Raw genomic sequence first — 27,513 nt, 5'->3', positions numbered from 1 at the left:
CAAAATGGTCAAAATTAATTACTTTTAAAACTCTGGGAATTAACAAAAGGCTTGGGACAATCTGAGGAACACTCATTCAAGAAAAACTGATGAGACTCTGAAAGAACAGCAGGATTTGTGGCATTTTAACTTGGTCAATGCCAACACCCTTTCCCCAGCTCTGCAGTAGCCTTGTAGCCACCGGAAGGGCAGGCCAAGTTTGGAGCTCCTCAAAAAATACCACCCCCAGGGGCGCCTGGGTGGCTCAGTCGGTTAAGCGTCTGACTTCAGCTCAGGTCACGATCTCGCGGTCCGTGAGTTCGAGCCCTGCGTCAGGCTCTGGGCTGATGGCTCAGAGCCTGGAGCCTGCTTCTGATTCTGTGTCTCCCTCTCTCTCTGCCCCTCCCCCATTCATGCTCTGTCTCTCTCTGTCTCAAAAATAAATAAAAAACGTTAAAAAAAATTAAAAAAAAAAAATACCACCCCCAGAGCACGGTCACTATTTGATGCATCTTACAGCTCCTGGCAAAGCCTCCTTTGCAGAGTGTTGTAGTTATCTGACTTGACTCACAGTTTTCTTGGAGGGAAAAACCCTATTCCCCAGGGTGTTTGTCAAAAATAATGAGCAGAAACTAACATCACAGCTGCTTGAGGCTGCCATAACAACGGGGGCAAATAAGAGCCTGGGAAAAATCGTAAAAGTAAGATTTGGGGAATGAGATGTCCATGGGCAACAGGGGATGGGGGTGAGGTGGGGAGGGGGCTATGTGAAGCTCTGACATATTGCTGGGAATTTAAACGGGTGTGCACATGCCCAGAAAATGCTTGAGATAGCCCCAGTCTTTCTCCTCTGGCTGAACCTGGGGCCCTGTACAAGCTGAAGGCTAAAGCAGAGTTGTAAACCACCTGAGAGTTGAAGTCATGCCTAACACACACATAGGGCCCCTCAGCAAAGGGTGAATGAGTTATTCATTCAGAGGGTGGAAGATCTAATTTCCAGATTTGCCATATTATATTATCTAAAACATCGGTTTTCCAAAAAACAAATTATAACGCACATAAAGAAACAGGAATGCATGGCCCATACTCAGGGGTAAAAAAAAAAAAAAAAAGGCAGTCAAAAGAAATTGTCCCTTGGATGAGGAAGGACATATTGAACTTACCAGACAAAGACTTTACATCATCTATCATAAATATGTTCAAAGAGCTAAAGAAAAATGCCTGAAAAGTTAAAGTATGATAACAATGCTATACCAAATAGACAATATCAGTAAAGAAGTAAAAATTATAAAGAAGAACCAAACAGAAACCCTGATTTGAAAGTATAACTGAAATGAAGAAATGACCATAGGTCAACAGTAGATGTAAGCTGGAATTTGAAGATAGGTCAATTGAGATTAATTTCTGAGGAAAAGAAAGAAAAATTGAAGAAAATTTTAAAGAATCTCCAAACCCATGGAATACCACCAAATATACCAACATATGCATAATGGGAGTTCCACAAGGAGAAGAGAAAAAGGGAGAACAAACGTTTGGAAAATAATGTCTAAAAACTTCTCAGGGAGCCTGGGTGGCTCATCCGACTTTGGCTCAGGTCATGATCTTGCTGTTCATGAGTTCGAGCTCTGCATCAGGCTCTGTACTGACAGTTTGGAGCCTGAAGCCTGCTTCAGATTCTGTGTCTCCCTTGTCTCTCTGCCTTGCCCCTGCTCGTATTCTGTCTCTCTCACTCTCTCTCTCTCTCTCTCTCTCAAAAATAAATAAACGTTAAAAAAAAATTTTAAATGTCTCAAGTGTGATGAAAACATTATCTATATACCCTAAAAGATCAAGGAACTCCAAGTGGGATAAATTCAAAGTGTTCCACACTAGGACACATCAACGTCAAACTGTCAAAAGCCAAAGAAAAAGAGAATTGTAAAAGCAGAGAAAAATGATCCATTATGTACAAGGGACCCTCAATGAAAATAGTGGCTGACTTATCAGAAACCACGAGGCCAGAAAGCAGGTATGGCATGTTCAAAGTGCTGCAAGATAAAGACTATTACTTCAAAAATGAAGAGTGATGCCAGAAAAAATGGCAGAGTAGGCAGCTCCAAATGCCCATCCCTCCACAGGAACATTGAAAATGCAAGCAGAAACTGTTAAAACCTACTTTGTCAGGAGCGCCTGGGTGGCTCAGTTGGTTAAGCATCCAACTTCGGCTCATGTCATGATCTCACGGTTTGTGGATTCAAGCCCTGCATCGGGCTCTGTGCTGACAGCTCAGAGCCTCGAGCCTGCTTTGGATTCTGTTTCACTCTCTCTCTGCCCCTCCCTGGCTCACACTCTGTCTACTTCTCTCTCAAAAATAAACATTAAAAAAAAAAAAAAATTTAAAAAAAAACCCTACTTTGTCAGACTTCTCAGAAATAGTCCAAAGTTTATAGCACACAAGCAAATGAAGAATCAAGGAAAAGGGGACTTAAAAATAATCACAAAGCTTTATGGCATTTTTATTTGCTCTGCCTCACCCATTTCCTAGCTCCTGGAGGTCTTGAAGAGGGCAGCCCATGTTCTCAGTATGGGACCCTGGTCCTGGCTCCAGAGGGAACACAGCAGTCCTTATTCACAAAGAATTGTGTCTCTCTGTTCTAACTTATCCAAGGGTTCGGACTTGTCTTTGTCATGTCTAACTTGGAAATCACTGTGGGCAGAAAGGTGATGGGCATTCTTAGAAAACATAAGATGAGCGGGCAACCTGCAGTCTTCTAGGGGAAAAGATGATGGGTGAAGGAAACACCAGAGCACCAAAAGCCGAGGAAATAAGATTCTTTGGAAAACCAGAGTATTCAAAGGTGCCCATGTATACTGAGGAATTCAGAAAGCCACATGCATGCCCAATGCAGGAAACCTGCTCGAAAGGGCCGAAGAAGATCCCAAGATTTTGGTTCTGGCTGATCTCAAGGCTCAGTGAGAGCCGGAAGTGAAGGCTGAAGCTTAAGCACTGAAGAAATATTCCAGCACAAAGCCCATCTGCAAAGACTGCAAAAGGATTTTTCCTTTGTCTTGAGTGGTTTTCCCTTTCTCTTTTCCCTCCCTCTTTTCATCTCTCTCTTTTGGTTCCTGGCACTCAAGAAAATTGCTGTCAAACACTAGATGAACACAAACTAAAAGAACAGACACTTCAGAAACCACACATGAAAAAAATATATATGCTTTACAATATAGTTTAGAAAATGACTAAATAAAGCAATGAATCACGTGAATCTACCCCCAAAACCAAGAGCACACTGTGTTAGCTACCTTGACAGCAAATTATATTTTAAAAAACCCAGAAATGACCAAATAAACAGCTACAGCCCACAGCAAGCAATAAATACAAATGCTGAGGAGTGGGAAGAATCTGATTTCCAGAGAGCCACATTATAATATTTTAAATGTCCAGATTTAAAATTACAAATAATGCAAAAAGAAACCCTAGAAAGTATGGCCCATTCATAGGAAAAAATTAACAGAAACTGTTCCTGAGAAAGCACAGACTTGGGTTTTACTAGATTTTAAATCAACTGTCTGAAATATACTCAAAGAGCTAAACAAAATAAAACAAAAAAACTAAGGACAAAGAACTAAAGGAAACCAGGAGAACAAGGTCTCAAAACCTAGACTATATCAATAGACAAAATTATAAAATAGTACCAAACAGAAATTCTGAAACTGAAAAGTATAATATCTGAAATTAAAAAAAAACAAAAAACGCACTAGATGGGTTTTAATTACAGATTTGAGCAGGCACAGGTATAAACAAATTTGAAGACAGGTCAACAAAAATTCCCCACTCTGAGAAGAACAAAAAAAGAATAAAGAAAAATGAACAGAGCCTAAGCAATATACCAACATACGCATAATGGGAGTCCCAGAGACAGAAGAGAGAAAGGGAACAAAAGAATATATAAAGAATTCATGGCCAATTTGTCATTTATACCTCAACACAAATGGGGAAAAAACACAAACACAAAAAGAACCACACACACACATGCAAATATTAAGGACTGAAAACTCCCCAAACTTGATAAAAGACACAAATCTACATACTTAAGAAGCTCCACAGGCTCCAAGAAGGATAAAAGCAACTCACTGCCCATAGTGAGACACACCATAATCAAATTGTCAAAGCCAGACAGAGAATCTTGAAAGCAGCAAGAGAAAAGCAACTTCTCAAATACAGGGATCCTACATGATCCCTCCAGAACAGGTTTCTCATCAGAAACCATGGAGGCCAGAAGGGAGGGCAATAACATTTTTAAAGTGCTAAAAGAAAACCAAACTACCTACGAAGAATTCCACATCTGGCAATAAAATAAAAACTGAGGGAGATCATTGCTAGAAGACTTGCTTTGCAAGAAAAATGCAAAAAGGAATCCTTCAAGCTAAAATGAAAGGACACTAGACAGTAACTCCAAGCCATGTGAACATACAACTCGGCAAAGATAATTACATAGGAAAGAATAAAAGTTATTATTGCATTTTTGATTTGTAACTCCTCTTTTTATTTCCTACATAATTTAAAAGACAAATGGATAAAAACAGTAATAAATCCATGTTAATGGGCATATATAAGAATATAACTTGGGATAACAACACATAGAGGAGTGGAGCTATACAAGAGCAAAGTTTTGTATGCCATATGCTTACTGAAGCTAAGTTTGTAGTCAAGTAGATTGTTATAAATTTAGGATGTTAACTGAAATCCACCTGGTAACCAGTAAAAAAAAACCCAAAAAACTGTTTTAATATACACAAAAGGAAACAAGAAGGGAATCACAATAGTATACTATAAGGTATCAATTAAACACAAAGGAAGGCAAGTAATGGAGGAGATGAAGAACAAAAGAGTATAAAATAAACAGAACACAAATATCAAACTGGCAGAAATAGCCATTCCTTTTCAGTAATCACTTTAAATATAAACGAAGTAAATTCTCCAATCAAGATGCAGAGATTGGCAGAATGGATTTTAAAACATGATCCAACTATATATTGTCTACAAAAGATGCAAACAGACTGAAAGTAAAAGGAAGAAAAAAGATTTTTCATACAAATAGTAACCCAGAGAGAGCTAAGGAGGACATATTACATCAGATGAAATAAACTTAAGGACAAAAACTCTTACAAGAGACAAAGCAGGACATTATAAACTGGAAAAAGAGTCAATCCATGAAGAAGATAAAATAATTACAAACATATAATTTATGGCACTTTGCACCAGAGCCACAAAATATATGAAGCAAAAACTGATGTAATGGAAGAGAGAAATAGATAATTCTACAATATAGTGGAGGACTTCAATATCCCACTTTTGATAATGTATAGAACTAGACAGAAGATCAATAAGGAAATAACAGGATTTGAATAAAATGTAAAACAAATATATAATACTCTGCTCAACAACATCAGAGTACACATTTTTCTCAAGTGTACATAAAACATTCTTCAGGATATATCACATGTTAGTCCACAAAATAAATCTCAATAAATTTTAAAAGTTTAAAAGCCAGCTAAGTATCTTTTCCAACAGCATGAAATTAGAAATCAATAACATAAGAAAAAATGGAAAATTCATAAACATGTGGTATTATATAAAGCAATTTTAAACAACCAATGGGTTAAAGAAGAAATCACAAAAGAAATTAGAAAACACTTAACAGATGAATGAAAAGAAAAACACAACGTGCTAACACAACGTATGGGGACCCAGTGAAAAGCAGTGCTCCGATGGATATTTATAGCAGTAAAAACCTCTATTAAAAAAGAACAAATACCTCAAATCAAAAACTTAAATTTTTTTTTAGTGTCTGTTTTTTTATTTTTGAGAGAGAGAGAAAGAGACAGAGTGCAAGTGGGGAGGGGCAGACAGAGACAGACACAGAATCCAAAGCAAGCTCCAGGCTCTGAGCTGTCAGTACAGAGCCCGACATGGGGCTCAAACACATGAGCCATGAGAGCATGACCTGAGCCAAAGTTGGAGGCTTAACCAGCTGAGCCACCCAGGCGCCCCCAAAACTTTTAAATCGATAACTTTATATCTTAAGGAACTAGAAAAATAGGGGAAACTAAACCAGTGCTAGCAGAAAGAAAAAAATGAACAATAGAGAGTAGATGGACAAAACAGAAAATAAACAGATAATAGAGAGCATCAATGAAACCAAAAGTCAGTTCTCTGAAAAGATCAACAAAACTGTCTCTTTAGCTAGAATGACAACAGAAAAAAGAGAAAGCCTTTTGACTGTACCCAACTGAAATTACCAGTTGATCACCTTTAAAGATCATTCTGATATGAATCTTCTAAATAAACCTATGAACTTGACAGAGTGTAGGCTGTGAAGTGAGACTGTCACTCTGGGCCTGAGGGCAGTTTCCAGGTGTAATAAAGAAAGTCTGGAGCAGGAGTAGAAGACCTGTATCCTAGCCCTACTACTACTGGTGACCAACTGGCTGCGTCATTTAACTTTTTGGATACCGTCCTAATCTATAAAATTGGATGGAGGGGCCTCTTCCAGATATAAGATTACCATGATCTTAGATAAGGAAATTAACATTTAAAATGGTTGCCAAATTTACTCAAAGCTTTTAAATCAGTATGTAGACTAATTTTAATCTAACAGAACAAAATCTAGGACATGGTCTCACCTAGCATGTGATAGGCTCATAATAAGAACACGTTATGTAATTTACCTATACTAATTGTAACCTCTACCATCTTACAAATAACATTAATATGGAACCAAATCCTGGTCTCTTTTAGGAGGTGACCAAAACAATTACAAACGAAATGGCCCCCATCCCGTGTAAACAGTGTACTCACCTTTCACTTTCATTGTTGCCGAGAAATGTTCCAAACTGTGAGGCATATGCATGCTCAAAGAGCATGATGAGGAAATTCTCATTAAATTCAAAAGAACAAGGAAATTGACGAAGTATCTGCCACACACAGTCCAAGAAGAGAAGAAATACAGGTGACTCCCACTTCTGCTTACTATTACAATAGGCTGACTGTGCACAGCGCTGCTGAAATGGGTGACCAGCCTAAGACAGAAGATGGAAAGGTGGCAGTCATAGCTTACTGAGATCACATTACAGCACATTCTATTAACATATTTCACACAGTTACAACAAAACTTATTAAATGGAACATCATGTAATTTGGATGGCTGCTGTTTACATTAATGATTTCTTGGCTTAAAACAATTTTTAGCATCTAAGGAAAGAAACACAACTTCCAAACATGTAACAAGGCCATGCAGTTACGGCATAACCATACGAACTGCAATTATCCTTGGTGAACTTCATAAAATAAAATTTTCTAGGTCTGTGTAATTTGTAGCAAAGTCAAAGAATGTAAGGTCTTCAAGTACAAAACAAAAGACAGCTATCACGTTTTATCTGTCCAAAGCACTGCAGATTGTTGTAAGCTACGTAAGCCTCACCACTAAATGGAAATAAATCTGGGGCTCTCACAAACTTTGTAAAGTCACTCCTGATATTCAATTTTTAATTACATATGGGAAAAAAGTTAGTGTCGTGAAGAGATATTTATGAATACTTTTATATTAGAGATAAAAATTGTCCCTAGTTCCCCTCTTCTCTCAAAAAGAATTGGAGGAGTCTGACATGTACTGACTAAAGGAAATTCAAGAATCATTTGGCTCTCTGGCCCACCCAGAACCTGAGTACTGACCTTGTCCCAAATGACACCCTTCTAGGTATTTCACAAACTTGCTTTATCTTTGGATCCTTATACTACTTTACCAGACAAAGATAATGACATCAGCATTTTCTAGTGGCTAATGGTACTTCGAGACTCATTAAAATGGTAATATATGAGTAAGTAAGTCACATTTATTTTATTTGTTTGCTATGCATCATGAGGAATGTGGCTGAATAGATTTTTGCCAAATATTTGGGATGGTCTGATTTGAACAGAGATACAAATCAGTTGTCAGGCAAGATAGACAAGGTATCCATAACAGCATTAACATGCAACAAACCTGAATTTTAACTAGAAGGTCCAGAAAAGATTTTTCTCCAGAGATACTTCCACTTTCAAGATATATCTAAACATCTGTTCTCAATCACAATTATTTGCTAAATTACACAGTGTATATACATTTATAAGTTAATCTCTGACTTGGAGGTTTCAATCTATTTCATGAGAACTTTCTTTCAGTTGTCATTCAGCATTATGTGATAGCACTGCATTGTGTCCTAGGGATAACAGAGCAGCTGCGCATGGTTCCCTGACCTCAAAGGAATCACTTTATTTGGGTCTAGGAAACAAATCATGAAGACAATGGATGGATTTTATCTGTGAAGAAGGTTAAGGTCCCAAGACTTCAGGATAGCAGTGACATTTAGCTGTATCTTAAAGCATGAGAAGGATTTCACCTGGTTGGGCAAGAGGATAGAGGGGAACCAGACAAGCAAAAGGCAGAAAGCACTAAAGCACACGTCTTATAATTACAAATCCCCGCATCCCTTTCCTGCTTTATGTTTTTTATCTCTAGCAAAATTAAGCTCTGCAAGACAGAGACTATGTTTTACGCTCTTTGTTCTTTCCCTTGTAGGTAACAAAGTACAACTAGTGAGAGCTTGTTAAGGGAATAAAATGCCAAATGAGCAATATAAGCAAAGACAGGTACAAAATTGAGAGGCAGTAAAGATTATAAACATTTACTGAGAGGAAGACAGATTATTTGCCTCCAGAAAACTAAACATATAATGTAAACATTTTAATCAAAACTTCATACATTATGTCTGTCCTACAACTAGGATCACACCCATTATTATTAGCAGTTCCTGTGCACATCAAACAGTGTTTCTCACCTGCAGCCACTCTCTTTCTATCAGGGCCTCAAAACCACGGATGGTCCTGCTTCTCGGTTCCAAGATGATCTGGGCCAGGGAGGTAACCTGAAGTGTGGAATCAGTTCCTTCTGTTCCATGAATCAATATGGATGCCCCTTCCCTGATAGGAAAATCCAGAGTACAAATGGGATACTCCCAACATGGTCAGTCAACTTTGTTAATAATAAACATTTACTGAGTACAGTATTTCAAACTCATAGATTCTGCTCTGTCCAGCAGGGTTGAGAGTCTAAGTAAGGCAAATGAAGAGAGCTTCTCTTAGGAGAAATAAATAAATAAAACTATAAGTTCCAAATTTCACATGGCAAGAACCTCTTTAACTTACAACAAATTTCACAAAACTTTTTAGTTGAATTTTTTCTCCCTTTACAAAACCCAAAAGCAGTCCTTATCATGCACAGTAAGCACTTATCTTTTCTGCCTATTAACTAAAGCCTTTTCTCATCACACCTAGGAACACACACTTAAAGTTATTTTTCTGTATCTCTCTGACCTTGATTCTATCTTTCCACCTCAGCTGACTGTAAGGATGCCTTCATAAACTGTAACATAATGAATCTAGGAAACAAGTCCTAAACCGCATTTTTAGAAACATGAAAACAAGATACATAAAACAAAACATAAAACTTTCAATCTAGAAACTCAGTGGCAATGATACTATTATACCACAATATTTAGGAGGAGTCTGGGACCCAATATTCTAAAGAGAGTGGAAGGAAACACCAAAAACTAAACTAACTACATTTTTTCCTCTCCCCTTCTACCTCTTATCTTGAAATGACAGTGAATAAAATTTTCCAGAAGAGTCTCCAGTTTGGTTACTATTCATTCTTTTCCCACATACATATATACTTTACGTAGCTATAACATAAGGTAATTTCTTACTATTTCCACTTTTATTATAAACATTTTCCCATGTTTCTATACCACCCTTAGAAGTATTGTATTCATGGTTATATAATATTCTATTAGGTGATCAACTATAATTTGCTGAAATGTCTGAGAATTAGACATTTAGGTCATTGTCAATTTTTGTTACACTACAGATGACATACTTAGCTTTTTGTCTTTTGCTGGATCATTTGAGAGTTCTTAATTTGAAAATAAAGGTCCCTGGTTAGGTTAACAACCTTATTCTAAGAATGAAATCTCATGACGAGGAAGAACGGTATGAGTAAATAGTTTAAGGCTTCTGATGTATATATTGAATCTATATATCTTAGTTATCTGTGGTGTATTTGAAATTCAATTCAATTAATTTAAGGTCTATTTTTACATTTTGAGCAGTTAATTATAAGGGCAGACTTTTATGGAGGTATAAATAATAAGCCTAATATCAGAAAAGGTAACTCAATCATGGCAAAATAAACCAAAACCTTCAACTCTTGTTAAGAATGTGGAAGTCCTTGTTTAAGGTGGCCAGCTGACTCTAAACAAAGGTGGAGATAGCAAATACTGTTCTCCACCTAGGGTTCCCTTAATCTGTGGCATCCCATTATTATGGCTGCAAATTCGGACAACACGGTGAGAAATGTTTATTACAATTTATGGTTCATAAGAAAACAGAAGCTCTGCACTCATCATGTAAGGGGAAATCTTTTTAACTTGGGTTAAAAAGAAACAGAACCTTTAATATCAACACCTCATCATTCTGTAGTATTGATTTGTCTGCCGTAGAACCTCTTCTTTAACTCCCATATTTCGTTAGGTAAATGAGCTTTGAGCTTTGCCTAAAACAAAAAACTGGTGACAGCCTGAGAATCCAGACCAAAAATCTCTACCCATTTCTGGTGTTGTCACTAATTTACCACATGACCTTAAGCAACCCATTCTATTACCAATTTCTCACTAACCACAAAAAAATTACATATGTCTATTTCCCTAATTTGGAAGCATCAATAAGACAAATTACAGTTTCAAGGAAAAGTGTCATCCAACTATGTAGTGGCAATACTTACACCTACCTATTGTCTCAGAAGAATCCCCTTCTTAAAAGGGGGATTCTAAGCTTCTGAAACAACTTATACCAGTTCTCTGTTCAAGTCCTCTGCTTCAAGTCTCAAGGATTAGCAACCTTCAGCTGAATGAATAAACTAAAATCACTTCATATACTTTACATCACTGCCATCGGGTTTTCTCAACTTGAGATCCTGTTATAATGGCACGTATCAAGTACGTTGTAATAAGATATCTGAGAGATTAGAAAGAATCATTTTACCATGTAACAAAATTACATGTTTCCTCTCATTGATATTTCGAAAGTAAGAAGGCAAGCCTGGCCCTCTGAGAACAAATAAGAAAACTTCTTTTCATTCTTGTTCACAGTTTAAGCAAAGGAAAATAGGTAGATTCAAAATTCAAGGATTTTATAGAAAAAAAGAGTTCCTTTAGTATTTAAAAACTTTGTGTCCTTGAAGATGTGTGCCTGTGGTTCATATCTGTTCAACAAACATTAATCACCAATTAAATGCCAGACTCTATGCACACACTTCATTGATAGCACTGAATGGCATTGACCACCTTATACAGTAATTTATGCAATGATCTCAACATAGAATAGAGATTAGACACAAACTTTTAACACAATAGATAAACACATGTCTGGATAAAAGCAAAGTCTAGTTAGCGCTGCGTGTCCCATTTCAGAACACCGAAATACACTCTACCTGTCGATACACTGAGCCGCTAGACAGGCAGTTGTAAGAATCTCTTTGATGTGAGTCAGCCAGTTAGAAGCTTCCAATTTACTGAGCCATCTGTCCATGTTATGTGTTTGGTCATTACAAGCTTCCACGAGTTTGATTAAGCTCTCCTGAAGAATGTGATACCTTTAAAAAATAAGAAAAAGTAAAAAGAAAATAGAAAACACACTGATGAAGAGAGAAACCAACCAAAACTTCAACCTCCAATATATCGAAGAGGAAAAGTAGCTCAAAATGGTATAAAAATATTTACCTTACTACACAATAACTTGATTAAACACTGAAAAAATAATATGTAAACATGACAGCAAAGATACTTAAAATGCCTGTCATGGTAAACCATTTCTCACCTGAACAGATTAAACCCAGTTTACATAGCTAAATTACCTGACTGGGGAGTGGGCCAGAACACCGCATTTTGTAAGAAGTCACGAGGCCGCACCACTGACATCTGCAATCCTATTTCCACAGATCCAACACTGGATACCCAGTACCTTTAGCAGGGATGCCCAGGGCCAGCTCAGACCCCACTGTTTTATTAGCTCCAACTCCCACCCACCCTTCCAAAAGTCCCTATAAACCTCTAATTGTAGGCATAAACAAGAGGTAGGTGGAGGAAACAGGGTGGGAGAATAGGTGGGTGTGGGGGAAAGTGTCTAGTCTTCTGACTTAGAAAAATATACTTATCCGTGGCGTATCTGTTCAGTAAGTTTGATGACCACTGATCTTACAAGGAGAGGAGCAGACCTCTGACCTTGCGGAGATGAAATTTCAGAGTTAACTTAAGAGGAAGCATGCTGGATGTAAATTAAAAAAAATAATAAATAAAATAAAAATAAATAAATATATAAAGCATTAAAAAAAAAGAGAGAGAGAGAAAGCATGCTACCTGACTAAAAGTCAGCTGTGGGCATCCAAGATAAGTTTCCTGCTTATCTTATAAAACGCGACAGGAGATCCAGCCAATTTCTGACTCTAAGTTAATGTGTAGGTTCATTTGAGAACTTGTGATTTTTGCAGCTAAGGGCTCACCCATTCTAATTCGCTTCAAATAAGAGCCTACTACTGTCTCCAGAGTCTGTTACCTCTCAATGGACTTATGAATCCGCCTCCACTGGGGATAATGGGCTTCTTGTTCAAAGCCTCCGCCTTTGGCTCTAGCTTGCTGAGCTACATTTAAAGACCGTGTGTCAATGATGTAGCCACGTTTCCCTGCCCTGAGGGTAGCATTTATCAGCTTTTCATCTTCTTTGCACCTTCTCCCATTTGTGCCAGTGAGTGGCTGACCGCTTCGCATGATTACCTAGAAGCACGATGCAGTTTAAAATTTAAGAGTAGCTGCTTTGAAAGTTTCTGAAAATAGAAATAAATTAGCTAGATTAAGAGTATCTCAAAAACAATTGTGTGGCACTTTGAAGATGAATATGATTATAAAACAAAGAAGTATCTCCACATATTTGCAATAGTTAATAACTAAAACAAAAATAAGCCTTGCACTTTAACACAATTTTTCTTCCTACTTCTCAAAATACTTCCACATAATAAATTACAATTGCTAAAAAGATCAATTATCACAATTTGTTTAGTTAGTAAATTGTTTACTGGACATGGCCCTGTAACAGAGATAATAATAATGGCCTATGTGCCAGTAAACTTTTGCTTCAACTACATAAAGAGGGTTGGCAGGTTTAATCAAGAATTATAAAGAGATGGGGTACCTGGGTGGCTCAGTCAGTTGAGCGTCCAACTCTTGATTTTGGCTCAGGTCATGGTCCCAGGGTCATAGGATCAAGCCCTGCATCAGGCTCCATGCTCAGCATGCTCTACTTGGGATTCTCTCTCCCTCTCCCTCTCCTTCTCCCTCTCCCTCTCCCTCTCCCTCTCCCTCCCTCCCTCCCTCTCTCTCTCTCTCTCTTTCTCCCCCTCTGTCCCTCTCCCCAGCTCAAGTGTACTCTCTCTCTCTCTCTCTAAAATAATAAGAAGAGGAAGAAGAAAAAGAGGGGCGGTTGAGTGGCTCAGTAGGTTTGGCAACCAACTCTTGATTTTAGCTCAGGTCATGATACAGGGTCATGGGATTAAGCCCTGCATCAGGCTCTGCGCTGAGTGTGGAGCCTGCTTGGGATTCATTCACATTCATTCTCTCTCTCCCCCCTGCCCCCAACCCCTCTCCCCTCTCATGCTCTCTCTCTCTAAAATAAAAATAAAAAAAGAAAGAACTATAAAAAGAGAAAAACTATAAAGAGAAAAGCCACCAATGGTAAAATAAAGTTTATGTACTATTTGTGTTTGGGGAATCATTTTTAATATCTTTAAAGCTGCTTGTCTATTATTTATTCTCCTGTTACCCTCTTTCACCCTATTCAGTATTTCAGGATTTAGAAACTTATTTCCAAAGACCATCAACTATATATTTTGAAAGGTTTGATTTTGAAACCTTTCATTTTCTCAAGAAATTAATATTATACGGATCTCTTCTTTGGTGAATGGTTTAGAGTTATTTCACTTTCTCCCCATAATATATGCTGTTATCTTAACTACCTTGAAATTTATTATGATCAAGAAAGGTCATCCAGAGGATGACAATGGCTAACTCCCAGACTGCACTAACCATGTAAATGGACATATAGTATATTTAATATCCATTTTTAAAATGCTTTGTAATGAACTCTCTAACAAACAGAAATATTACTATGCAAATGGGATAGATGATCTGATGCCAAAGTAGCAAATTTTTTGGAAATTTTTTTACCCTAAATATCCATGCTTGACTTATTATCCAGGGGAAAAAAGGCAACGGAAAATGACCATAACTTATCCACTATTTTACTATTGGTTTCAAAATGAGAAGCCGAGTTTATTGACTGAGAGAAAATAAGAGGACAGAAACAGATTTAGAAAATATTTAGGAAACACACATACAGCAAGCACTATTCAATTACTGACTCCTGTGTTTACTTAAAGTGTAACTAATAACATGTCATTCTTCTCCTTTTTGAAAATAAAAATATCTGCTCAATTTACTTTTTACAGGGAAATTTGGGTAAAAATAATTTAAAAAAAGAATTCTACCATTATTCTGGTCAGAGAAATTTATTTTTCTACCTAACAGTGTTATTTTAAGTATCAAATAAACATTAGTTCCCTTAGTACTGAGTCCTTAAGATAAACCTGCCTGTTTTTTTGTTTTTTTTTTTTAATATTTATTTATTTTTGAGAGAGAGAGAGCAGAGGAGGCCCAGACAGAGAAGGAGACACAGAATCCAAAGCAGGCTCCAGGATCCAAGCTGTTAGCACAGAGCCTGACGCGGAGCTCAAACTCACGGACTGCGAGATCATGACCTGAGCTGAAGTCGGACGCTTAACCGACTGAGCCACCCAAGCACCCCACCTGTCTGGCCTTTCTAATTTTGAGCAGCATCATGAGAAGAATTCAAAGTCATATCCTAATCACGGAAAACACTCTACTCCTGATTCCCTAATGTTTAAAAGAAGGAAGTTCTGGCAAGGGAGACTAATCGCATCAATGAACAAGTACACAGAAAGTGGAACATTTCTAAGGAAAGATCTGCAAACCAAGGCATTCACAGATCAAGCAGCAATACTGTATACTTACCATTCCATTTTTCTTATGATAATAGCTGAGTACTGGGAAGCGTCCTCCATGCCGAAATGTAGCTACCTTCCGAAGAGCTTCATCATCAATGGATTTGGGCACTATGACAATTGGCGGGTAAGAAGGACAGACAGCAAATTCCTTATTGACATAGCTTAACCTCCATTCACTGGTCTGGAAAACACAAAATACTTCAAAGCTAAGCAAGTATCTCAATGTTACAAAACAATCTGAAAATTTTAAAGGACCTTAGAGATCAATTTTCATACAATGAAGAAGCCATCTCTCGGGAATTTAATATAAGGATACCCAACCCATACTTAAAGGAGTTCTATTCTTCAGAGTCCGTTTCCTACATTGCTAGGTATTCTCCATTCCTAGAAAGTGCTTCCTTATTTTGGGCAAATGTGGCTCTGTAACTTCCTCTATTGTTTTTACATGGCTTCAGTCCCAGTTTCCTATTTCACACGGCATCCTATTAAATATGTGAAAGACAGTTGTTTCCCCTGTAGTCGCCTATTCTCCAAGTAATATATATTTAAGCATATCCATGCTATCAAGGCCAATATCATCCCATTCATCCTTTTTGGGGTAGCATTTAACTTTATTTTTGGTATTCTTAAGTACAGCAACAGGAAGACTGTAATATTCTAGATAATGCTTAGCCAGATGATAACAATAGAGCTACTACCTACATCAAATCCCTTGTTCCCTTCTGTTATTTAAAAATGTAGAAAGACTGGTGATATCTTTCTTAAAACAATAACCACTTAATGCTAAAAAAAATTATACTTAGGAATCAATGAAATAATTTCTAACTCAATATACTGAGGACTAAGAGTATACAATATAAGATTATCAAATGACAACTTATTTTAAACATCAAAAATAAAAACCACTTGAAGACAGTAAAAAAAACTTTTTACAGTTAAAAAAATAAAGTTATGAATATGCATATTTTGATACATTCCGATAAATCAGATTTGGCTTGACATACTGGCCAAGTGGTGCAGTACCAGGAAGATAAAATTGAAGCATATTCAACATACTATAGGAAAAGAGAATTTTTTTAAAAACCTTTTTACAAGATGCAATATATTTTTTAATTAAACCACTTACACTTTTCTATGTTATTCTCTTACCAATTTTAAAGACAATTTCTAAAAAATTCATTATTTAAAAAAAGAAAAAAGGAATTTACCTGTTTCCTGTTCACCTCCATCTCGTTATTCCCTTTCCCCAGAGGTAATCATTTTCAACTCATAGCTTTTTATTTCTAGCGTTTACATCCAAATTTCTTTTTTTTAATTTTTTTTAATGTTTTATTTTTGAGAGAGAGAGAGACAGACAGACGGAGCACATGTGGAGGAGGGGCAGAGAGAGAGGGAGACACAGAATCCAAAGCAGGCTCCAGGTTTTGAGCTGTCAGCACAGAGCCCAACGTGGGGCTCAAACCCACCAACCGTGAGGTCATGACCTGAGCCCAAGTCGGAAGCTTAACTGACTGAGCCACCCAAGCGCCCTACATCCAAATTTCTAAATAACGTGATTATACTGTTACTTCTTGAATTTCACTATTAGACATTACTTACTGATTTCCTACTTTGGAGAATGGTATGATCATCCATTGACCTGCAATGCCACTTCCGGCATATATTAAGTTCCCATACGTAGAAGGTTCGCTATTCTGTCCCACTGGTTTATTGTAGTAAGTCCCATAGCTTTTAGAATAAACTTGATATTTAGTAGGCTAAGTCTCCTCCTCCCTCTTTGTTGTTCTTCAAGAGTACCTGAGCTTCTCTGTGCAACTTTTATCTAATTTCATGTAAAAACCCATTGTGGTTTTAGTAAGACTGCATTGATTTTATGGATTCATTTAAAGACATCTTTAAAATATTCTATCTCCCTGTCCATGAGCATAGTGTCTCTCACCTTTTTAAAGCTTACTTAATTTTTTCAACAAAGTTGTACAATTCTCTCAATAAAAGCCTTGCCTAACTTTTCTTTGATATATTCCTAGAAACCTTGTACTTTTGTTGCATTTTAGTTATATGTTTTTCAAAACTGTGGTTGGTATACAGAAATGCTCACAATCTCAAGACTCTTTCAGTTTCCTGTGTAGACAAACATATAAGTAACAATGACAGTCTTGCTTCTTTCATTTTAATCTTTGTATCTTTTATTTTTCCTTCTTGTTTTAATGAACCAGCAAGTAGTGGTGGTGGACAAACTTGTCTCAGTCTTGAACTTAAAGAGAATGATAAAAGACTTGCTTTTTTGTATGTTTTTGTTTTGGGTAGCTTTATCAGACTTATCAGGCAGCATTTATCAGATTATATAAATGCCCTTCAAATCCAATTCTGCTAAGAGCTTTTATCATGAATAGATGTCTAATTCTATCCAATTTTTTTCTATTCTAATTTTATTACACCATATATGTAGTTTCTCTTTTCTCTCCGACTTACTTTGTGATATTCTCTTTGCCTTACGATTTAATAGCTGGACTACAACACATCTAACTAAAGATTTATTTTTTATTGTCTTGCAACATGCTTCCTGGGACACTTTAAGAGTTTGTGGCTTTCATCAATTCTGGAGAACTCTCAACCATTACCTATTTGAATAGTGCCTTTCTCCCATTTTCTCTATTATCTTCTTGAGCTCCCATTTAATGAATATTGGATCTTTTCCCTTTATCGTTCATACATGTGTCTAACTTCTCTATCATTTTGCACATCTTCCTTGTTTCTCTGCTCTGCACTCTGAGCAATTACTTCAGATCTGTATTCTAGATCACTCTTTGTTTCCAATCAGGTACTTAACCTTACATTAAGTTTTTTCTCTTCTTTTTAATCAATTTTGAGATTTTATTATTTGTATGGAAAAATAAACTAGATCCATTTAGAGTGCATGATTTCATGAGTCTTGACAGCTATATACACTCATGAAACCACCATCACAATCAAGATAACAAACATTTCAATCATTTCCCACAAAAATCCCATGTGTATTTTTGCAGTCCATATCCTCTCCTCCACATCTCAAACTAGGAAATCATTAATCTTTTTTCAGTCACTTGTGGTGTTCTATCTAAAAAATCTTTGCCTAATCCAAGGTCATGAAGATTTTCTCCTGTGGTTTCTTCAAGAAGTTTTATAGTTTTAGCTTTTATTCCATTCATCAATAAGTCTGCCTTTATACCAATGCCACACTCTCTTGATTATTATAACTTTACATTACGTTTTGAAATCAAATACTGTAAATCCTTTCTTTTTCACAGTTGTTTTGACTATTCTAGTAACTTTGCATATCCACATAAATTTTAGGATAATTTTGTCAATTTCTATTAAACACACTATTGGAATTCTCATAGGAATTGCACTGAATCTATAAAGCAATCTGGAAACAACTGTGATCTTAATGAGAGGTCAGCAAACAATAGTCCACAAGCCAAATCCAGCCCACTGCCTGTTTTTATAAATAAAGTTCTATTGGAACATAGCACTACCCATTCATTGGCATGTTATCTATTGCTGTTTTCACGTTGCAACAGCAGAGTGGTGTCGTTGTAACAGAGACTGCATGACCGACAGAGCCTAAAATATTTACTTTGTGGTCCACTATGTAAGTCAGCCCACTACTGATCTTAACCCTATGGTCTTCTAATCCATGAACATGGTGTATCTCTCCATTTATTTAGATATCCTTTAACTTCTCAGCAATGTTTTGTGTTTTCCAGTGTACAGAATCTGTACCTATTTTGTTAAATTTATTCCCAAGTGTTTTATTCATTTTCAGATTGCTTGTTGCCAATAATTTAGTTCGGGTATATTTATATTGATCACCCTTACTAAACTTGCTTATGAGTATTTTATCGATTTCTGATCTTATTTTTATGATTTCATTCTTTCTAGTTACTTTGCTTTTTTTTCCCCCCTAGCCTAATTTGGTGATTTTAGACCTTTTCTTCTTTTTTTTAATCTAAGCATTTAAAGCCATAAGTTTCTCTTTAAACTTTAGCCGTATTCCACAAATTATGATGTTGCATTTTTATAATTCAGTTCAAAATATTTTCTAATCTCCCTTATGATTTCGTTTTTGACACATAGATTATTTACAAGTATTTTGTTTAATTTAGAAATATTCTGGGTATTCCTAAATACCTTAGTGTTATTGATTTCTAATTTAATTCCTTTGTGGTCAGATATTACACATTGTACAGTTTCAATTTTTCTAATACTGAAATTTACTTAATTGCCTTGCATACAGTCTCTCCTGGGGAACATACCATGTACTCTTGAATACTGTATATATTGTACAGAAGTTAGGAGTGGCATTCTATAAATATCAGATAGTGTTGTTCAGATCTTCCATGTCTTGTTTTGTTGTTGTCTAGTTTTTGTTTTAGTCTAGCTGTTCTATTAATTGCTGAGAGGACAGTGTTAATAATCTCATACCATGATCACAGAACTACTCATAACTTCCATCAATGTTTGCTATATATAGTTTTATCTTCAAAATTTTATTATTATGGAATGACCCTCTTTATTTGATATTTTGTGTCTTGGAGTATTTTTTTTTAATCTGGAGTTAATGCAGCTACTTCTGCTTTTTTATCCATGGCATGTTTTCCCATTTATTTATTTTCAACCTATGTCTTCATATTCAAAATGCATCTTTTGTACATGGCTTATGTTTAGATCTTTAATTCATTTTTTTCTTTAATTCACTCTGACAATCTTCATCTTTCGATCGGAGTGTTTAGCTCATTAATACTAAAATAGTTGTTGATATGGCTGGAATTTAGACTACTATTTATTTGTTTGTCCCTTCAGTTTCTATTGCTATTTTTTCTTTCCCACTTTCTGTTAGATTTAAATACTTTTTAGAATTGCATTTCGATGTACATATTAACTTTTTAAATTATACCTCTTCACATTTTTTAAAAAGGGATTGTTCTAGGACAGTGGTTCTCACCCAGGGGTGATTTTGCCAAGGAATAACATTCGTCAATGTGTGGAGACAACTATAGGTGGGGTGAAAAGAATCCCACTGGCATCTAGTGGTGCCAAAGATGCTGTCAAACATCCTACAAGGCACAGGACACATTCTCACGGCAAAGAATTATCTAGTGTAAATGTCAATAGTGCCAAAGTTCAGAAACCCTGCTGTAGGTATTACAATATATATCTTTAACTTAAATATTTGCCCACATTATATAAAATGTAAAAACCTTAAAATTGTACAAGTAGATTTACCCAAACAGCCACACCATAGCAGTCACCTTTAGTAAAAGCCACAATTTCCAAACAGAATAGATCTACATACACTATTAACATCACAGAGGCAAGCTGTAACCTTTAGTCAAATAATCACGTATATGTTAAAGACATTAAAAAGGAAAAAAAAAAATAGCCTGTTGTATTTACCTGGGTATTTAGCATTTCCAATATTCTTCAATAAGTCTAAATATTCAAGTTTCCCTCTGGTATTATTTCCCTTCAGTCTGAAGAAGTTCCTTTAACATTTCTTATGGTAAAGTCTTCTTGGCAACAAATTCTTAGTTTCCTTTCAATCTGAAAATGTCTCACCTTCATTCTTGAAAGATACTTTCACCACATACAAAACTCAAGGTTGGCAGGTTTTGTTCCTTTCAGCACTTTATAGTTTTCTCTTCTGGTTGCCATGATTTCTGATCAACAGTCCATGCTCATTTAAATTGTTGTCTCTGTGTATGTAATGTGGTGTTCTTACCTGGAAGCTTTCAAGATCTCTTCACCATTGTTTTTTGATGGTTGGACTATGATGTGCCTATGCATGGTTTTCTTCAAATTTATCCTGTCTGGGGCTTGCTGAATCTTGTTGAATTTAGATTCATTCATCAAATTTGGAAAGTTTTAAATATTATTTCTTTAAATATATTTTCTACCTTACTCTCTCTAGTCTCTCCTTCTCGTTCTCCAATTACACATACACTAGGCATTTTGATACTGTTCCACATCTCTGAGGCTCTGCTTATTTTAGTGTAACTTCTTCCCTCCCTCTTCTTTCTACTAAATAATTTCTATTGCTCTAATTTCAAGTTCATTGGTTCTATCCTCTGTCATCTCTGCTTTTTAGCTCAGCCAGTGAATTTTTAATTTCAGATAAATATTTTCTATTTCTCTGTTGATATTATCTGTCTTTTCTTTGGTTTTAAGCATATTTTCCTTTCTGAGAAATTGGGACAGTTTTAAGAGCTGCTTTTTAGTCTTTGTGTGATAATTTGAACATATGACCCATCTTGGGGTTGGTACTTGTCAACTTTTTTCTTCAGAATGGGTCATAATATCCTAGCTCAATTTTAGATTGTATCCTGGACATTGTCAATGTTATGTTGTGGAAACCCTGCATTCTATTATAGTCTTCCGAAGAGAGTTCATGGTTTTTGTTTCAGTAGGCAAATAACTTCATTAGATTTAAACTGCAAATTCTGTCACACCTGAGGTGCATGGCAGCTCAGATCTTGGTTCTGACTGATCTCAGTCTACCCCATGCAAGCAAGGTTCGAGATCAGCCCGAAGTTCAAGGCTGCACACAAAATCAAGGTTTCCCTTTTCTGGCTCTCTGGTTGCCCCAAACCGTTCACCTGGCTCCTCCCACCAGAAGAAGGTGGGCTTTCTATTGGAACGTTAGCTGTTCCACATTATCAATGCCACAACTATGCTGACCTGAGGACAAAGCCGCCCAAATAGAAATCCCACTCTGGCATTCACTGTCTCTATGTTTTGATTCCTCCAAAATAATGCTGCTTTCTGTTCAATTACCAGAGCTTTCAGATGGCAGTTTTTTGTGTTTTATTCATAGTTTGTCATCTATCTCTGCAGGAGGTCTTGTCAGATAGGAGCTACTCAATCAAAAGGAGGACCTCATCACCTTTTTATATATAATTTCTAAAGTGGTAGATTGGGGGAGTACACATATACTGTGTATGTGTACTTCAACAAAGTACCTGAAATAATTTTTCATGATATCCTAGAATAAAAAGCATGATTAACATAGGAGGAACTCTAGAGATCACTTTGTTCAATACTTTCATTTTGTAGACATGGAATCGGAGTCCCAGAAAGTCAAGCAGCCAATAATATATCTGGGATGCAACCCACAATATCCTGATAGCTAGTTTTAGTACTAATTCAATACCACACATTTCTTTTGGACATAATAATGAAGTAGGGACTGGCTAATATTATAAAGTTTTTACATGGTAAAAAAAAAAAAAAACTTACTCAAAGAATATTAAGTGATAGATGTCTAACCTGGCAGAGGATTTTTAATGATACATAGAAGGCTTTCCTGTCCTTCTGCCCTATCCTGAATAAATACACATTCCTACATTCATTCACTCAACAAATATTTACTCTTCGTTGATCACATGCTAGCAATACAGTAGAAAACAAGAATGACATTGTTCCTGCCCTTGTAAAGTTAATATTCTAGCAGCTTATATTCTACGCCGTGAAAGAGAAAATAAACAATGAGTAAGAAGCTGTCCACACTGTTGACTCCCTCCTATGTGAAACTTGCTCTTTTCTTGGATTTTTCCTCCATTTACCTCTTAAATGGTTCAATCCTTAGCATCCTTTTTACTTTAGATGCTCCTTAGGCAATCTCAGTTTCTCCTCATGGTTTCTACAATGTATTTGCTGGTTAGTCTGTTTTTCATTTTTAACACATCCCTCAAGTAAGCTCTAGACTATCTCTTGTATACATTCAATGACATGTACCATACAGGCCATTCAAACTGCCATGCCCCAAACTAAACTGAACTCATTCCCTCTACACATATTTCTTTTTCTGCCTTTCCTATCTCAGTGGTAGCATCCTTTTCACATCCAGTAAGTGGGTCACCAATGCCTTTTAATTCTACTTTCTGAATCTTTCTGTGCTATATCCAACCACCTTTATATTATTACAGTAGCCTCTTAAGCAGTTTCTTGGCATTTTGCTTCAGAATTGATTTTCTGTAACACAAATTTAATTATGTCATTTTCCCTGTGCCTTGTGGATACTTTTGTCAGCACTTATTTTTATTGTACTTGATTACTTAAATAATTGCTAGACTTTGAACAAGTAGAAGGAAGGAACCATGCTTTGCTCATCTTAAATTTCCATAATCTAGTAATACCTCAAACAAGGCATTGAAGATGTTCTCATTAAATCTGTGGATTACAAAATTTGCAGGAAAATACCAGAACTTCAAACATACAAAGTGCTTAAATAATTAGCTGAGCCAAAAAGAAAATGTCTACAAGGAGAAGTATTGAATCTGAGTAAAAATTAGTATGTAAATAAAATAACAGAAACATAGGGAGGATCCCTTAGTAACACATGTGAGATGCAGGAATTTTCACTTATTTCATTAGTAACTTAATTCTCAAAAATGCTGATTCAAACTTAAGCTGCCTTAAAGTACCAGTCATAGTTCCAATCTATACCAAGTGCTATGGGTACCATATGTTTAAGAGAATAAATGACAAACTGAAGGCCCTGTTGGGAAGAGCAACCAGGACAGTGTGGGGACCTGAGGTCACTGTTACTAGAAGAAAAGCTGAGGTAAATACTGACATTCAATCTACAGAAAAGAAAACTTCACGGGGACATAAAAGTTCTTAATTTGAGGAACAGTTCATGGTAGAGGAATAAGATAAATTGGGTAACACAAGGTAACATCAGAAACATTGGCTCTGTGTACAGGGAGACACAGCTCAGCTGAGCATAAGAGCTGTCCCCAAATGGGGCATCATTGTGTTTTTGCGAATTCTCCCGCACTAAGAGTTCAAGCAGAGGCTAAACAACAACATCATGGTTGTTTTTTCGAACAGGAGATTTCTGCACAGAATAGGAGACTAACTTGAATGTTGAGTTGTAGAATGTAGAATTACACTGGTTCACTCACAGCACCATCTCCAAGATAAATCACAGGCAGGTCATCTGTATGGACAGTTTTGGGTAACCAAGCAAATCATCCAGACATCCCTCTTTCTGACCACCATGTGACAGCCATTTGCCACCTAGGAAATAATTGAGGATTCCCCTAAGGTAACCATTAGGTGGCAGCTGACACAACAGAAAAGCATCATGCATTTGAGTGTTTACTATGCAGGCACCTGGGTGGCTCAGTCGTTTGGGCGTCCAACTTCGGTCAGGTCATGATCTCACAGCTCACGAGTTCAAGGACTGCGTCGGGCTCTGCGCTGACAGCTCAGAGCCTGGAGCCTGCTTCAGATTCTGTGTCTCCCTCTCTCTGCCCCTCCCCCACTTGTTCTCTGTCTCTTTCTCTTTCTCTTTCTCTCAAAGATAAATTAAAACATTAAAAAAAATTTTTTTTTAAAGAATGTTTACTATGCAGTTTGTAATGCAATAAAAACACTAAATGTAAGTGTAAATACACGTAGTTATCCACAAACTACACAAAAATGCCCCATAAATAAGAATGTGAACTTCTTGTTCCTTTGACACTTTGCTTGCCATGAACATCTTTATTCTTTAAATTACATAGCACCCTGGTCCCTACTTCTTCATCCCCATGCCCCACCCCCACCGGGTCCATTTACATAGGTGTGATGGAAAAAGAAAGAAGTAAAATAGTGAAGAATGAGAAAGAAAACCTCGTTCTAGTAACATGGTCTTAATAACCCAAGTTCTAAAAACATAAAAATTATCCCACAGAAACAAATGTGATCTATGTTTCTCTAATGCTGTCTAAGGTACACAGTGGGTTCAACAGACTTCTTTGGGATAGCTCAGACCCTAATTACTACATATAAAATTGTATCTATGGAGACACTTTTAAAATAATCAACAATTAATTCAAACATGTCAGGATTACCTTTATGAAGATCTTAATGTTTTATCAATGTCATTTTCGAAATTAAAAAAGTAGTATTTGGAATACAGCAAATCTACTAGTGGAAAAATCACTTGAGCTACAGCATTGAAAATAAATTACGCAAATCTCTGAATGGCAGAAGTTGCATTACTAATCACTACCAGAAATTTCTTTTAGGCATAGATAAGCCAACAACACCTTATTACTTGTCAAAAGGAAGTGATCATTTTCACAAGTAAGGTGCTGGGTTATTTCTCATTACATATAGATCTCTCAGAAAAGTTAACTCACAGCTGAAGAGTAGAGTTCAAACTCTTGCTCAGGAAGGAAAGAATGCCAGCCATCTTCTATCACTTCAAACATGGGTCGGTAAAAGAAAGGGTACATCAGAGTGATAGAGTCCAAGGTAGACAGTGCCTAGGGCATAAAAAGGAAATTAAAGAAAGGAAAAGGAACATACTGCAATTTCAACACTTTCTAACTGCCAAATTGGTATTAAATACGATCAATAATGATACACACCCAATATATTTCTCCAGCATTGTACTTACCACTAGATATATAGTTTATTGAAGCTAATTTCCATGCTTTTAGCATCTAACAAGGTATGTATCTGGCACATAACATACACTCAGTTATCATTTGCTGAATGAACACAAGGACAAGAAAAGTGTGTACACCTATTCTAGGAGAAAAACTAAATAACTCCTTTTGACACCACTTAACAAAGCCTAATAAAAAGGTCCAAATATTTCTGGAAATCAGAAAATAAACACGTTTTGTTAGCAAACAAGGTCATGGCTCAAAATCCCAGCTATCAACTGTATCAGCATATGTAAATTACATAAAATCAGTGTCTGTTAATAACCATAAATAAGGGTGTCACAGGTAAGTGGCCAGAGTCAGACTAGAGCCAAACTGCTAGACTCAAATTCCAGATCCCAGTGCAATAATGGTTAACTAATGTAACCACTCTAATGCCTCTATTTCCTCAGCTCTAAAATGGGGGGAATTAAAGTACCTATCTCATAGAGCTATTGGTAGCATTAAGAAAGATAATGTATATAACAGGCCTGTTAATAATAGTGCCTGGCACATGATAAACCCTGAAATTGATCTTGGCAATTATATGCTTCACATATCATATGCACCACATATGCTCCATCAATGTTCATGTTCTACCTCCTTAGAATGATATGCCATTTGGTCATGTATCATATTATCTTTATGTTACAATGACCCATTCTCAACCTGCGGCATTAACTCTGTGGTCCCCAAAAGAGCCTGTGTTCATCTGGAACTCTTGAATTCTGGGTAACACCACCAAGAAAATCTGACTAAATGGGAGGAACAGACAGATGAAATATCCTCCAGGTGATGGAGGCTATTTCAACCTTCTGACAGGGGAGTTATGAAAAGCACTTCTATGGCTGCAAAAAAAGGCACCAAAATCAATTAGCATAATTCAAATTCCAGGAACTATGGAGACACTCTTCTGGAGGAGGGCGGGGCCCCAACATCATGCTAGCTCCCCAAAACTCTCAGAATAAAGCTACCTCCCTCTAGGTCACAGAAGGATCAGTCTCACAAAAGAATGGGCCCAAGCCTTAGTAAAAAATAGACTGGACATGTAGTTCAGCAGCTTAACAAAAACATCCCCATCCAAAGCTATTCTGTCTGTTCATAAATCATGACACCTTCCCCCCAGAGCTCATAAAACAGAAAATATGGAGAAGCAGGGCTGGATAATCCATTATCCACTTCTGTAGAGTCTTTGGCTTCCAATCACACTAAACAGAAACAGAATGGCCAGTGTCCACATCTGACCTAGGCCAGAACTGTCATCGTTCAGGACAAACATTATTTTATTTAATTGGTTTATTTTTTTAATTGGTTTAAGATATTTTTTGCAATATTTAAAAAATCTTTTGGGGGCGCCTGGGTGGCTCGGTCGGTTAAGCGTCCGACTTCGGCTTAGGTCATGATCTCGTGGTTCACGAGTTCGAGCCCAGTGTCAGGCTCTGTGCTGACAGCTTGGAATCTGGAGCCTGCTTCCGATTCTGTATCTCCCTCTCTCTGACCCTCCCCCCATTCATGCTCTGTCTCTCTCTGTCTCAAAAATAAATAAACGTTAAAAAAAAAATGTTTTTTTTTAAAAAAAAATCTTTTTTCATCTTTGCTGAAGTAAAACTACCAAAACTAAGAGATATTTCAAGTGATGATCTGATACACTGTGAAAGGACTCCCCCATTGAGTCAATTAACATGTCCATCACCTCACATATTTACCTTTTGTTGTTAAGACCATTTAAGTTCTACTCTCTTAGAAAATGTCTGTTATACAATACAGTGGTATCAACTGGAGGGACCATGGTATATATTAGATCTTAAGACCTTATTCATCTTATAACTGCAAGTTTGTAACTTTTACCAACCTGTCCCTAT

At 36.6% G+C, this 27,513-nt stretch overlaps 1 protein-coding gene across 2 annotated transcripts in view; it reads right to left on the bottom strand.

The window, feature by feature from the left end:
• MTMR9 (myotubularin related protein 9) overlaps positions 1–27,513 on the bottom strand; it is a 56,985-nt gene that overhangs the window by 13,432 nt on the left and 16,040 nt on the right. For both annotated transcript variants that reach the window (XM_027069454.2, XM_027069457.2), the window contains exons 3-8: positions 25,361–25,486; positions 15,199–15,372; positions 12,671–12,888; positions 11,550–11,711; positions 8,842–8,983; positions 6,824–7,044 (exon numbers count right to left, since the gene is read on the bottom strand). In XM_027069454.2, coding sequence (XP_026925255.1) covers positions 6,824–7,044; positions 8,842–8,983; positions 11,550–11,711; positions 12,671–12,888; positions 15,199–15,372; positions 25,361–25,486 — 1,043 coding nt within the window. The remainder of the gene's footprint in view (positions 1–6,823; positions 7,045–8,841; positions 8,984–11,549; positions 11,712–12,670; positions 12,889–15,198; positions 15,373–25,360; positions 25,487–27,513) is intronic.

Source organism: Acinonyx jubatus, chromosome B1, assembly GCF_027475565.1.
Source record: "Acinonyx jubatus isolate Ajub_Pintada_27869175 chromosome B1, VMU_Ajub_asm_v1.0, whole genome shotgun sequence".
NCBI classification, from domain to species: domain Eukaryota; kingdom Metazoa; phylum Chordata; class Mammalia; order Carnivora; family Felidae; genus Acinonyx; species Acinonyx jubatus.
Note: the sequence above shows the minus strand (reverse complement) of the source record. Positions and strands in the feature narration are given on the sequence as shown.